This window comes from Erythrolamprus reginae, chromosome 8 (genome assembly GCF_031021105.1).
Source record: "Erythrolamprus reginae isolate rEryReg1 chromosome 8, rEryReg1.hap1, whole genome shotgun sequence".
NCBI classification, from domain to species: domain Eukaryota; kingdom Metazoa; phylum Chordata; class Lepidosauria; order Squamata; family Dipsadidae; genus Erythrolamprus; species Erythrolamprus reginae.
Window position 1 is genome coordinate 40,661,488 of NC_091957.1, and position 14,402 is coordinate 40,675,889.

The window sequence follows — 14,402 nt, forward strand, 5'->3', positions numbered from 1 at the left end:
ATCAGAGAAAAAAGATGAGATTTTCACTACTTAACTGCTAAACTAATGAGACAGGTGGTTAATACCAGAGGGACTTTTAATAACATGGAAGGGGAAAAAAATACAAATCAACATGTTTGAAAAGGCAGATCATTTTATTGTGCAATATTTTAAAAAGGAAGGAGAGAGCAGCTTGGGTGTAGATCCTCAAAGCCAGGGAGGAAAAGAAAAAGAAATAGAAAGGAAAGAATCTGAAGACAAAGGAGAAAGAAGAGGAATGCAAAGATAAGAAAAGATAGTGACGAGAGCAGCAGCAAGAAAACAGTAAAGAAATGAAACCATTAAAAAAAAATTCAGTTAACATTAACGGTTTAAATTGGTCTGCATTACTGCACTCTACCCACTGTGCCACCCCAGCTCACTGAAACCCTGGAGTGCAAGAAACAGCATAACAGGCAAGCCAGAAGTGTGTTTTCTGAACTTCTGGTTTGTCTGTTGGGCTGTTTTTTGCACTCCAGGGTTTCAGAAAACTTCCCTGAACCCTCTGGAATGCAAAAAACAGCACAACAGGCAAACCAGAAGTCCATTTTTCTGAACATCTGGTTTGGCCATTTGGCCATTCTTTCACATCCCAGACTTCAATGAGGTCTGTGTGCATGTGTAGGAAAGGGAGAGATTGTGCGCATGCGCAGGGTCAGCATGGGAGTGCACATGAATGTGGGGGAGGGAAGAGGTGTGAGCATGGGCACGCCTACTAGCACATCCACACACACCCTTTTGGCACGTGAACCAAAAAAGGTTCGCCATCCCTGTCCTAGAGTGAACAGTGAGTTAGCCTGCAATATTGCAGAGCTGCCAAAAGGCAGGAGTAAAATTTGGGGCTCACTGGCCACTCCTTCAGTCTACGTAAGGAAAGCAGAGGTAGCTGAATCTCTGCAGGAAACAACATTTGAAAATCTCTGCTCTGCTTATCTGCTTTGGTTTGTTTATTGAAGACAACTTCTAGGCATTTTGCCAAACTTTGTGAACTATCAAAGACAATTGCTATTCTATGATTTAACACTTTCTGAACTTATGCCAACTATTAATGACAATTAATTAACAGTTGGGCTCTTGCAAGAAAAGACTGCCTTTACGTTTGTTTGTGTGTGTGTGTGAGAGAGACCTCTACTAAGACAGTTATTGATTAAAATAACTTTGACCAAACTGTGTGTTTTATTAGGTTCTTGGCTGGGATGGAACAATAAGACTCATGGGTTGTATGGGCCGCTTATCCTTATCCTCTATGAACAAAAATCAAATGAGAAGAAAATTATGCTTATATTAATATCACTTTTTTATTTTCTCTCTTGTTATCTAGATTCTTTGTATCTTCCACCTGCAGATGACATCTTAGGAGACATTGCTAACTCTGCAATGCTCAACGCACACAAAACTGTGTGGATCTTTGACCTTGGCTTCCCGATGGGTAGACATCTCACCGCTCTAGTGTTGGCCTCCTGCTTGATCTTGGGTGTCACTAGCCAGACGGCCAACAGCTTCAAAGACAGCACCATATCTTTGGAGATTCTGGGAGAAGATACAGCTTTCAAAATTATCCCAGCAGATATCTTCCCAGATCATAGAGTCCCCTCCAACAAGTCAAAGGACTTTTCTGGAGATTCCATCCCACAAGCTCCTGTACCAGTCATATGTACGAAGCCAACTGAAATTCGGGGTGCCTTCAAGTACATCAACACATTTGTCTCTTGTACTATCTTCATAGTGGGCATCATTGGAAATTCCACCCTGCTAAGGATCATCTATAAAAATAAGTGCATGAGAAATGGGCCCAATGTCCTCATTGCCAGCCTTGCTCTTGGAGACCTCTTCTACATCATCATTGCTTTGCCTGTAAATGTGTATAAGGTATTTATTTATTTTATTCATCTACTTATAATTTAACATTGCTATTCAACTGGGTTTATCACGTTGCTAGGACATGCTTCTTTTCTAAGACAGCTCCACATGATTGATCAATGAGATGAAGTCAACATATGCTCAAATATAAAGTTTGTAATGGTAGCACATGCATGATGTAAATAGATCCATCTGCTTGGAATGCAGCCAGGAAGAGTCCATAGAAATTGGTACCATACATGTAGTAGCTACAGAAAATTCCCAATCTAATCCCTGATGTCACATGATTGTTAGTTATTGTTCTGTAGCTCAACAGCCAGAAGTTGATCACTTATTATAAAGGCAGTTGAAAATTTATCTGAATATAAGGGACGCTTATGGTCCTTGATAGAGAAGTGGCCATCTAATCTGGCAAGTTCTGCTGCTTCTGTGACCTATAATTTGAAATAGTACAGTCCAACAGAAAGAAAGGTATGTGTATGTCTAACCTAGTGAATAAAAGGCTTAGGGGATATCTAATAGTCATTTTCCATTACTTAAAGGATTGTCACAGGGAAAAGAACATTGATTCGGGGATAAAAACATAGAAACATAGAAGACTGATGGCAGAAAAAGACCTCATGGTCCATCTAGATGGATATATGTTTATCCCGGGCATGTTTAAATTCAGTTACTGTGGATTTACCAACCACGTCTACTGGAAGTATGTTCCAAGCATCTAATACTTTTTCAGTAGAATAATATTTTCTCACGCTACTTCTTATCTTTCCCCCAACTAACTTCAGATTGTGCCCCCTTGTTCTTGTGTTCACTTTCCTATTAAAAACACTTCTCTCCTGAACCTTATTTAACCCTTTAACATATTTAAATGTTTTGATTGTGCCCCCCCATTTCCCCTCTGTCCTCCAGATTATACAGATGGGGTTCATGAAGTCTTTCCTGACAAGTTTTATGCTTAAGACCTTCCACGATTTTTGTGGCCCATCTTTGGACCCGTTCAATTTGATCAATATCTTTTTGTAGGATGACACGATAGCAGTGTTCCAATATTTGAGGGGCTGCCACAAAGAAGAGTGGTGTCAACCTGTTCTCTAAAACAGTGTTTCCCAGCCTTGGCAACTTGAAGATATTTGGACTTCAACTCCCAGAATTCCCCAGCCAGCATTCGCTGGCTGGGGAATTCTGGGAGTTGAAGTCCAAATATCTTCAAGTTGCCAAGGTTGGGAAACACTGCTCTAAAGCACCTAAGGCAGGACAAGGACCAATGGAAGGAAATTAACCAGTGAAAGAACCAACCTTTTGTAAACTTCTCAAAACCCACCTCTGCCGTCAGGCATGGGGGAATTGAAATATCTTCCCCAGGCTTATATAATTTATGTATGGTGTGTTATGTGCATGTTTTTTAAATTATGGGTTTTTAACTTCGTATTATTAGATTTGCATTGTACATTGTTTCTATCACTGCTGTGAGCCGCACCGAGTCTACGGAGAGGGGCGGCATACAAATTTAATAAATAAATAAATAAATAAAAACCTAAAACTAAGGAAAAATTCCCTGGTAGATAGAACAATTAATCAATTAAAAATTTTGCCTCCAGATGTTGTAGGTGCTCCAAGAAGCGATTGGACAACTGTTTCTCCAAAATGGTATAGGACAGTGATGGCGAAACTTTTTTAGTTCGCATGCCAAAAGGGGGTTTGTGGGTGTGCTAGGGGGGAACGCAGTGGGGTAGCGAAAATGGAGCTCCACCCCAGAGCACCCAATTTGCACGGAAAGATTGTAAGAAAAATTCCCCAGACCAAGAGAATTAAAAGCTAAAAATCTTTATTAACAACATGATATATAATATAGAAACATATATCAAACATAACATAAACATAACAAAGATTCCAGCATGATCATACAGTATCATACAGGGACCAAGAGTAGTCACGGGAAGAATACCCGTGAACCTCAGAAGGTAAAGTATCTAACTACAAGAATCATCTTATATAGAATTTTTATGTCTCGTTTACACCCACTTCTTCCTGTCCACTTATTTGTCCATATATGGGGTTGTCTTGCATCCAATTTCATCATAGTTCCTCGGAACTCTCTAGATTAATCCATCAAGTTGTTGTTCTGCCTTTATGAATGTTTCTTGGCCTAAAAAATAGATTTCTTCATCTCTGATACAGGATGTAAACATGCTTTTGTACTTTTGCATTTTCTGGCAAGGTCCGCTGTCCAAAAGGTCGGAGGTTTAGTACTCTAATAAGAGTGTTTTGTATTTATCTAGGCCTTAGATGCCTAGATTCTATAGATAATTCTCACAAAGATGTTGAAAGAAAATGCAGGGCGTCCTGCATAAGCCACACCCACAGTGTGGTAGTAAAACTTTTTGGTAGCCCTTCACTGCCCGCACCCCTTCTCTCCCCCTCAAAGATGCACACATATACACCCCATGCTGCCCTCCATGCATGTGCACAGGTATTTCTGAAACTTGATAGATGTAAAAAAATGCCTAAATGCATAAATCGGAAGTTCGGGAAAACGCACTTCCGGTTTGCCATTGTGCTGTTTTATGCACTCCGGTTGGTTCAGGGAAGCTTCCTGAAGCTCCAGAGTGCAAAAAACAGCACAACAGGCAAATCTGAAGTTTGGAAAATGCACTTTCAGTTTGCCCATTGTGCTGGTTTTTGCACTCCGGATTTCAGGAAGCTGAGTTGGCCTTCTCCGGGTCTCATCGACTAAACAATGTCATCTGGCGGGACCCAGGGGAAGAGCCTTCTCTGTGGTGGCCCCGGCCCTCTGGAATCAATCCCCCCTGAAGATTCGAACTGCCCCTACCCTCCTCACCTTCCGCAAAATGCTAAAGACCCATCTCTGCCACCAGTCATGGGGGGATTAACCTCCCCCCTTTTTTCTCTGACCTCTATATTGATCACCTGGACCGAGTGTGCATGACTGTGTAATTAATAAGGGGTTTTTATACATGTATTTTAATTTATTTTAAATTTTAACGTTAGATTTGTATTGTATTGTATTACTGTCTTGTTGTGAGCCGCCCCGTGTCTTCAGAGAGGGGTGACATACAAATCTAATAAATTCAAATTCCCTGAACCCTCCAGAGTGCCAAAAACAGCACAACGGTAAACTGGAAGTGTGGTTTGTCTGTTGGGGGACAAAACATCCTTTCCCAAAGCCCAAAATCAACTGGCGCACTGGAGCTGAAACATGGCAAAGTCTTGTGGGCCCTCCATTATGGCTCGCCATAGGTTCACCATCACAGATATAAGGACTCCTACCTTGAGCAGGGGTTTGAGTAGAAAACCTCCAAGGTCCCTTCCAACCCTGTAATTCTATGAAAGTAGCAAATATGACTATGAAAGATAAGGTACGGTTTCTTTTTTTTAAATGAATTTGATTTACAAGAATATATGCAATAAACATAACAACATACAAATAACAATGAACAATGTACAGTAACAACAAAACGCATAGTAAAAATCGGGCGGGTGAATGGCAGATCTATATTAAAAGTTTGTGCTATAAATATTCTCCATATCCCATTATAGTATAACTAGAAATTTCATTATAAGTAAGTAACAGATAAAGTTGAGTATAAAATAGCAGAAAAAAAAAGATAAGTTTAGTTTTTACATATATCTTATTTCAATCCTTTACTGGAATGATATAGACACAAGACTGTTATCTTTGTATATATACAATTTGATATTTTTTTAGCAGTTATTGATCGGACTTTTCTTTTTATCTAACCAGCGGTAGAAAGGGTCCCAGCAGTTATAAAAAAAACAGATTCTTCGTTATTTCTAAGTTCCAGAGTTAATTTAGTCATTGCTGCACAGCTTCTAATCTTTTCTATTATTAACCCATCTTGAGATATATCTTCATTTTTCCATCATTGCGCAAATGCTAATCTGGCCGCTGTAGTGATGTGTATGACTAAGTAGATATGATTTTTTTTCAGATTCTGTCTTAGAATACCTAAAAGGAAGCATTCTGGTGTTTTATCTAATTTAAGGTTAAGAATTTCGTCTAGCCAAATTCCTATTTTTTTCCAATAAGCCTGCGATTTTTCACATTGCCACCATAACATAGAAACATAGAAAAAGACTGATGGCAGAAAAAGACCTCATGATCCATCTAGTCTGCCCTTATACTATTTTCTGTATTTTATCTTCAGATGGATCTATGTTTATCCCAGGCATGTTTAAATTCAGTTACTGTGGATTTACCAACCACGTCTGCTGGACGTTTGTTCCAAGGATCTACTACTCTTTCAGTAAAATAATATTTTCTCATGTTGCTTTTGATCTTTCCCCCAACTAACTTCAGATTGTGTCCCCTTGTTCTTGTGTTCACTTTCCTATTAAAAACACTTCCCTCCTGAACCTTATTTAACCCTTTGACATATTTAAATGTTTCGATCATGTCAAGTAGAAGTATGTGCCTTGTTCTTTTTGACATTTCCAACAGGTGGGAGACAATTTCTTATTTACTTTCGCTAGTTTTATAGGAGTAATGTGCCATCTATAGTACATTTTAATTATATTCTCTTTGTATGGAGTAGCTAGCATCATTTCTATGGGCTGAATCAATTCTTTTGGTGGGGTACTGAAAACAATGTGTTCCTGTCACTCAAGAAATATACAGTCCTACCGACACCAGAAAACATTCACGTAGAAGAAGAGAAGATAGGAGGATATGGAGAAGTGAAAGAGCATTGCTAACATCATAATAGAAATGTGGAACATATATCCTACTACAGTATTAGTCTACCACCACCGCCATCCCAATTTGTAGAGCATTGCAGCAGAGGGAACAGTAGAGCTATTGTTCTGTAGCTCAAGAGACAGAGGGTGATCAGTCAGATGTCATAAAGGCAGTGAAATATGACTAAACTGGAGGCCTCCAGGCCAAAGTATCTGTGAAACATTATTGTTTCACCTACTTCTCCTTCTCAGATATTTCTGTTTGGGATTTTTTTTTTTTTTTACACAATCATCTTCTTTGATTGTAATCAGAAGTCAACTTGGCAAGGAGTCCAAAGAGTGGTACTTATGTAGAAAAGCAAACTTCTTTAACTTATTTATTTGTTTGTTTGTTTTTATTTATTTCTTTTATTTCTTTTTTTAAATTACATTTTTTAATTAATTTTTAAGAAATAGAATATTTATTTTATTTCTATGCCGCCCAACTCCTAAAGGACTCTGGGCAGCTTACAACAGGATATAAAATAAATTTAAAAACATCATAAAAGATTAAGAAAAAACAGTTTAAAAATCGCATACATACATATCATTAGAGGCCAGACCTTGTAAAATTGCGAGATCAATGACCCCAAGCCTGCTTCAAAAGCCAGGTTTTCAATGCTTTCTGGAAGGTCAATAGAGTGGGGGCAGTCCAGATCTCAGGCGGTAGTTGGTTCCAGAGAGCAGGGGCAGCCACAGAGAAGACCCTTCCCCACAGGCCCGTCAGCCGAAACTGTTTAGCTGATGGGACCTGGAAGATAGCAGCTCTGTGGGATCATACCAGTCTCTGGAAAATATGATGTAGATCTTCAGGATCTGGCCTTCTAAAGAGTAGTCAGGGTTGATCTCCTCTAGGACTAATCGGTTGGATCGCCTTGTAATCCAAGGCACTCGAAGGAAGAGTTGGTTATTCTGTCTTCCTAATTCCAATTATTCTACTTTCAGGAACCCCATGATGGCAACACACAATATACCTACATGTTTATTTTTACATGAAAGGACCGCCCTTTGCTTGCAGCGCCGCTGCGGTGTCCTTTTTCGTAAAAATAACAATGTTTATTTTTATGTGAAGACCTCCCTTTGAAGGAGCTAGGGAATCCCTCCCATGAAGAGATTCCGGGGGTGGAGCTTTGACGTTACTGGCAGGTTGCTAAGGACGCCAAAGTGATCACTTCCTGGATTCCATGGAATCCAGGAAGTGATCACCTTGGCATCCTTAGCCACCTGCCAGTGATGTCAGAGCTCCGCCCCCAGAATCGCTTCATGGGAGGGATTTCCCATTCGGGTTTGGGTTCAGGTTCGGTTTGGGTTCGGCTGAATTTTGCGTAAAGTTCGTCCGATCTTACCGAACTCGAACACCGTTGGGTTCGCCCATCACTAACAATAACCAATGCGATACAAATCCAATAATTAAAACTATAGCTAAAAACCAACTATCAATTAAAAAACAGTCAACACTACCGAATCATAACCACACGTAAATCTTACTAGCCAAAAGGGGATACATCAATTACCCCATGCCTGGTGACATAGATAGGTCTTCAAAGTCTTGCAAAAGGAGAGGGGGGGCAATTCAAATCTCTGGAGGGAGTTGATTCCAGAGGGCCGGGGCCGCCACAGAGAAGGCTCTTCCCCTGGGTCCCACCAGACAACATTGTTTAGTCGATGGGACCCAGAAAATGCCAACTCTGTGGGACCTAAATCGGCTGCTGGGATTCGTGCAGCAGAAGGTGGTCCTGTAGAAATTCTGGTCTGATGCCATGCAGGGCTTTATAGGTCATTACCAACACTTTGAATTGTGTCTGGAAACTAATCGGCAGCCAGTGCAGGCTGCGGAGTGTTGACGAAACAAGGGCATATCTGCGAAAGCCCATGATTGCTCTCGCATCCGCATTCTGCACGATCTGAAGTTTCCAAACACTCTTCAGAGGTATCCCCATGTAGAGAGCATTAAAACATCCAGCGTTGGAACATCCACATCTAATGGAAGGAAGTTGTTCCACTTATTAATTGTTCTAAATGTCAGGAAATTTCTGGATGAGAAGCAGCGTGATCTAATGTTCTTAAGGCACATGGCTAGAATCCAGGAGGCTGAGTTCCAGTTCCCCCTTCGGCATGAAAGCAAACTGGGTGTCTTTGAGCCAATCATTGGGAGATTGAAATAAATACATACATGCATGCATGCATGCATACATACATACATACATACATACATACATACATACATACGTACGTACATATTAGGCCTGAAAACTGGACCAGTCACTCTCTCATCCCACCATATCAGATTCAGGTGACAAGCCAATGGATCGACCCTTGGCTGATTGGAAAAAAGATAGCCTGTACTTGTGGAAAAATATTAGGAAAAATATATAATTATTGGATATTATTTTATAATATTTGGGACTTTGTCAACATTCCAACTGTAAGAAACACTGCTACATACCGATCATAAATAAAAGGGTTGGCCAAAGAATTTGAAAGGACACAATACATTTGTAAATAACAATGGTGACAGTTCACAAAGATGACTGGGTGCAAATAGAAACATGCATTATTTATTTATTTATTGGATTTGTATGCCGCCCCTCTCCGTGGACTCGGGGCGGCTAACAACAGTGACAGAAACAGAATATAAAAATCCAATACTAAAGCAGCTAAAAACCCTTGTTATAAAACCAATCATACATACAAACATACCATGCATAAATTGTAGAAGCCTAGGGGGAAAGATTATCTCAGTCCCCCCATGCCTGACGGCAGAGGTGGGTTTTAAGGAGCTTACGAAAGGCAAGGAGGATGGGGGCTATTCTAATCTCTGGGGGGAGTTGGTTCCAGAGGGCCGGGGCCGCCACAGAGAAGGCTCTTCCCCTGGGCCCCGGAAACTGTTCGGAAACTTCAGATCATGCAGAATGCAGCTGCGAGAGCAGTAATGGGCTTACCCAGGTATGCCCATGTTTCACCATCACTCCGCAGTCTGCATTGGCTGCCGATCAATTTCCGGTCACAATTCAAAGTGTTGGTTATGACCTTTAAAGCCCTTCATGGCACTGGACCAGAATATCTCCGAGACCGCCTACTGCCGCACGAATCCCAGCGACCAATTAGGTCCCACCGAGTGGGCCTTCTCCGGGTCCCGTCAACTAAACAATGTCGGTTGGCGGGCCCCAGGGGAAGAGCCTTCTCTGTGGCGGCACCAACTCTCTGGAACCAACTCCCCCCAGAGATTAGAACTGCCCCTACTCTCCCTGCCTTCCGTAAACTCCTTAAAACCCACCTCTGCCGTCAGGCATGGGGGAACTGAAACACCTCCCCCGGGCATGTTTAATTTATGCATGGTATGTTTGTGTGTGCGTCTGTTAGTTTATGGGGTTCTTTTAAAGCTTGTATAAATTTTAAAGTTTTCTGATTATTTATGATTTGTTCTATTCTGTTGTGAGCCGCCCCGAGTCTTCGGAGAGGGGCGGCATACAAATCTAAATAATAAATAAAAAATAAAATAAACCGACATTATTTCCATAGCAAGGAAGATTAAGCAGGAATGGTTACATTGATTACTTTGGTCACATAGGTTACATTGAAAGGGGCAAGTATGTTTTTATTTGGATATCAGTTTTGGAATTTGTGCTTGTGAAGCAGAAAAAATGAAACTTTGATTTTGGCCTTGAAAGAAAGATTTGGTGATATAGGAATGGCTAGTTATATGTTAATGTATAAAAGCAAAAGGTTGAGGCTGGAGTGAGCTAGGAAGAGTTGGAAGTTAATACCCCTTTTTCTTTCTTTTTCTCTTCCCTCTTTTTCACACCCCCTTTCCCCATTGCCTTTCCCTCCCTTGATTATCTATTTTCTTTTCTTTTTTGTATTTTATACAATAAAATAAAAATGATAAAGACAACAAATAAAGATGTTGGCATATGTGATCCTAAAATTATACATGACCCCCTCGTGGTCTACCTTACATATTCTTTCTGTTGAAGGTCAACAAGATTTTAAAATTGGAATAATCCTTGTAATTTATCTGTCATCAGTGATGGCCCTGGTATAATTATAAATTATAATTCTTGTAATTTATCTGTCACCAGTGAATCACAAGACTGTAACATTTAGTGTGGAAAAACAGCGGCTTTCAAATTTGAACACAATGTTCAAAACATAAAACCAAGAGGAAAAATCTGTTTAATTACTCAATGGACTATGGCAATGGTCAATGTTTTTTTGTCTCTTTGCTTGAATTATTCAAAATGTTATTTCTTCAGACAAGCAAGTAAAAGAAAATATCAACCAAAACACATACTTTCAATTAAATCTAAAATAAAACAGTGTTTAATTATCAAGTTTCCTACAGGAAATATTTCTCAATGTAATTTACATGGAGTTTTATTAGAAGGAATCAATTATTGAATCTTCATAAATCCTGTTTACACTTATTAACTCTGGAGTTCTTTACTCATTCCTCATTCACCTTATCATAAGTTTCATTTGGACCCATTCCATATATTACAAATACTCCTCAGTCTAATCTCAATGACTCATTTATTTATACATCAGTTTGTATACCACATGATTTTAAGACTCCTGGCAGTCTTCAATTATTTTAAAAAATCAGTTTAAGCAAAGAACAATCATCCAATCTTGAACAGCATTAAAAAAAATGAAACATCCATTAAAACTCCAATCTGCAAGACAGCCCAACTGCCATTAATGCTTACAGAATAATTTTCACAATTTTAGGGGATGTTACTACGTTAGGGAGCTTTATATAACACTCAAGGCAAATATTCCTTGAGAGATATTTCAGGTAAAGGAGTCCCTGCAGATTTTAATATCTGCCTTGAATACAAAGCAATTTCATAGGTTGTAGAAACCCCTCCCTCTGACCACTGTGGATATGCATGGAAATGACCATGTGAGACAATGTGAGAATGAAGTTGATGATATGAGACTATGCTCTCTACATGGCGCTACCTTTGAAAAGTGTTTGGAAACTTCAGATCGTGCAGAATGCTACTGCGAGAGCAATCATGGGCTTCCCCAAATATGCCCATATAACACCAACACTCCGCAGTCTGCACTGGTTGCCGATCAGTTTCCGTTCATAATTCAAAGTCTTGGTTATGACCTATAAAGCCCTTCATGGCACCAGACCAGATTATCTCAGGGACCGCCTTCTGCTGCACGAATCCCAGCGACCAGTTATGTCCCACAGAGTGGGCCTTCTCCGGGTCCCGCCAACTAAACAATGTGGTTTGGCGGAGCCCAGGGGAAGAGCCTTCTCTGTGGCGGCCCTGGCCCTCTGGAACTAACTCCCCCCAGAGATTAGAATTGCCTCCATCCTCCTCGCCTTTCGTAAGCTCCTTAAAACCCACCTCTGCCATCAGGCATGGGGGAACTGAGATAGTCTTTCCCCCTAGGCCTTTACAATTTATGCATGGTATGTTTGTATGTATGTTTGGTTTTACAATAAGGGTTTTTTAGTTGTTTTAGTATTGGATTGTTACATGTTGCTTTTTATCATTGTTGTTAGCCGCCCCGAGTCTGTGGAGAGGGGCGCCATACAAATCCAATAAATAAATAAATAAATAAATAAACGTATGAAATACTGTATATTAACAAATAATAACAGTGCCTGAAATTTGGTGTAGATCTGTACTAAAATAACATGAAGTTTAAAGATAAAAAACAATCCTGTTCCTGTTAACAGCGGTGTACCCCAAGGCAATGTACTAGGATCAACATTCTTCATACTCTATCTTTGCAATCACATTACTAGCAACCGTTTTCTCTTTGCCAATGATGTAAAACTCTTCAACACCACCGATAACACAGCTACCCACCAAAAGACCTTGATTTTTATCAAACACCTGGCAATCTCAACCAACAAATGATCTGTCCTGCACATTGGCAAAAAGAATCAGAACACCAAATACAAGCTGAGTAGGCAAGACCTTGCAGTCAACCCTCACTCTATAAAAGACCTTGGAATACTGTACTCATATCAAAAGCCCACTGCAACAACCTCGCCAAAAAGGCTTCAAGAGTTATTAGCCTAATCTTATGTAGTTTCTTCCCCGGCAATATCACACTACTAACCAGAGCATACAAAACTTTCACCAGACCAATCCTTGAATACCGCTCATCTGTCCGGAACCCACACCACATTTTGGACATAAATACATTAGAAATTGCCCAGAGATACTTTATTAGAAGAGCCCTCCACTCCTCTACTCGCAACAGAATATCTTAAGCAACCAGAATTGAAAGCCTAAGCTTAGAAAGCTTAGAACTACGTCACCTTCAACATGACCTAAACATAACTCATAAAATAATCTGCTACAACATCCTTCCTGTCAACGACTACTTCAGCTTCAACCACAACAATACACGAGCACACACCAGATACAAACTCAAAGTAAACGACTTTAGCAACTGAGTAGTTAATGCCTGGAACTCAGTACCTGACTCTGTGGTTTCGTTACTAAACCCCCAAAATTTTACCCTTAGACTATCCACTGTTGACCCCACCAGTTCCTAAGAGGTCAGTAAGGGGCATGCATAAGTGCACCAGCATGCCTACCATCCCTGTCCTAATGTTTCCCTCTTATTAGTACCCATCTCATGAATATAAACAGTGTTATATCTATGTATACTACCAATACGTACTTGACAAAATAAAATAAATTAAAAATTCTTATGTGATCATTGGACACTTACTTATGTGTCCCACCATGCACCTGCATGATATCTCTAAACACTTGTATTTTCTCTGCAATGGGACAAAAGTCTCAGGCATCAAATGTTCTGCAGAAGGATAAAATGTGGATTTATTAGCTTGAGCTTGTTAACCATTTAGTATTGTTCTCTGGCTGCTGTTTGGCTCAGGAGATTTCCAAGAAATGCAGAGAATGTAAACATGCACAACCACAATTCATGAGTCATCATGAGAAAGGAAAGGCTCATGTTTGATCACATGCATCCATCGGCTGGGAAAGAACTGATTAAATTTGGAGAGGGTGGATCTGCTCTGCTCTCTGCCTTAGTGACTCTCAACTGACTGTCAGCCATTGCTGAACTACAATACAATGAACACTAGTCTTATTAATTCCGCTTTCAGGGACACCTGGCAGTTAACATCCCACTTTTCCTGCTCTTAGCATTTTTAAAGATATGGGTTAGGTTCAAGAAGTCAGGAATAATGTTGGGCGAACCGAACCTGCACAATTCGGGTCCGTACCGAATTTTGCGGTGTTTGGCATGCTGAACCCAAACCCGAATTTTTTAAAAAATCCGTGCTCCGGTTCGGCGTTTGTGCCAAACACCGCGAAAGCCACCGCCCGCCCGGCTGTCATCTGTTGAGAAGAGGAGGAGGAGCCAGGCGCCGGGCTAATCCCACGAAGGGATTCTGGGGACGGAGCTTTGATGTCACGTATAACGGCAACAAGGTGATCACTTCCTGGATTCCGGGGGCGGCACTAGAATAATGGAGGGAGGATGGAATCCAGGAAGTGATCACCTTGGCGTGCTTAGCAACCTGCCGGTATACGTGACGTCAAAACTCCGCCCCTGGAATCCCATTGTTTTTTATTTTTACGGATTTTTTATTTTTATTTATTTTTATTTTTGCAAAAAAGAACGCCGCAGCGGCGGCTCAAGCAAAGGGAGGTCCTTTCACGTAAAAATAAAAATATTTTTTTTTACATGAAAAGATCTCCCTTTGCTTGTATAAAAGGAGCATCTCAGGAGCATGTGTCCCTCAGTCTCCACCTCTCCTG

The 14,402-nt window shown here is 40.4% G+C and overlaps 1 protein-coding gene across 1 annotated transcript in view; it reads left to right on the forward strand.

Moving 5' to 3' along the window:
- LOC139170795 (endothelin receptor type B-like) overlaps positions 1-14,402 on the forward strand; it is a 41,716-nt gene that overhangs the window by 8,327 nt on the left and 18,987 nt on the right. The window contains exon 2 of the mRNA XM_070758306.1: positions 1,340-1,887. Within this exon, the coding sequence (XP_070614407.1) occupies positions 1,396-1,887 (492 nt within the window). The 5' untranslated portion in view covers positions 1,340-1,395. The remainder of the gene's footprint in view (positions 1-1,339; positions 1,888-14,402) is intronic.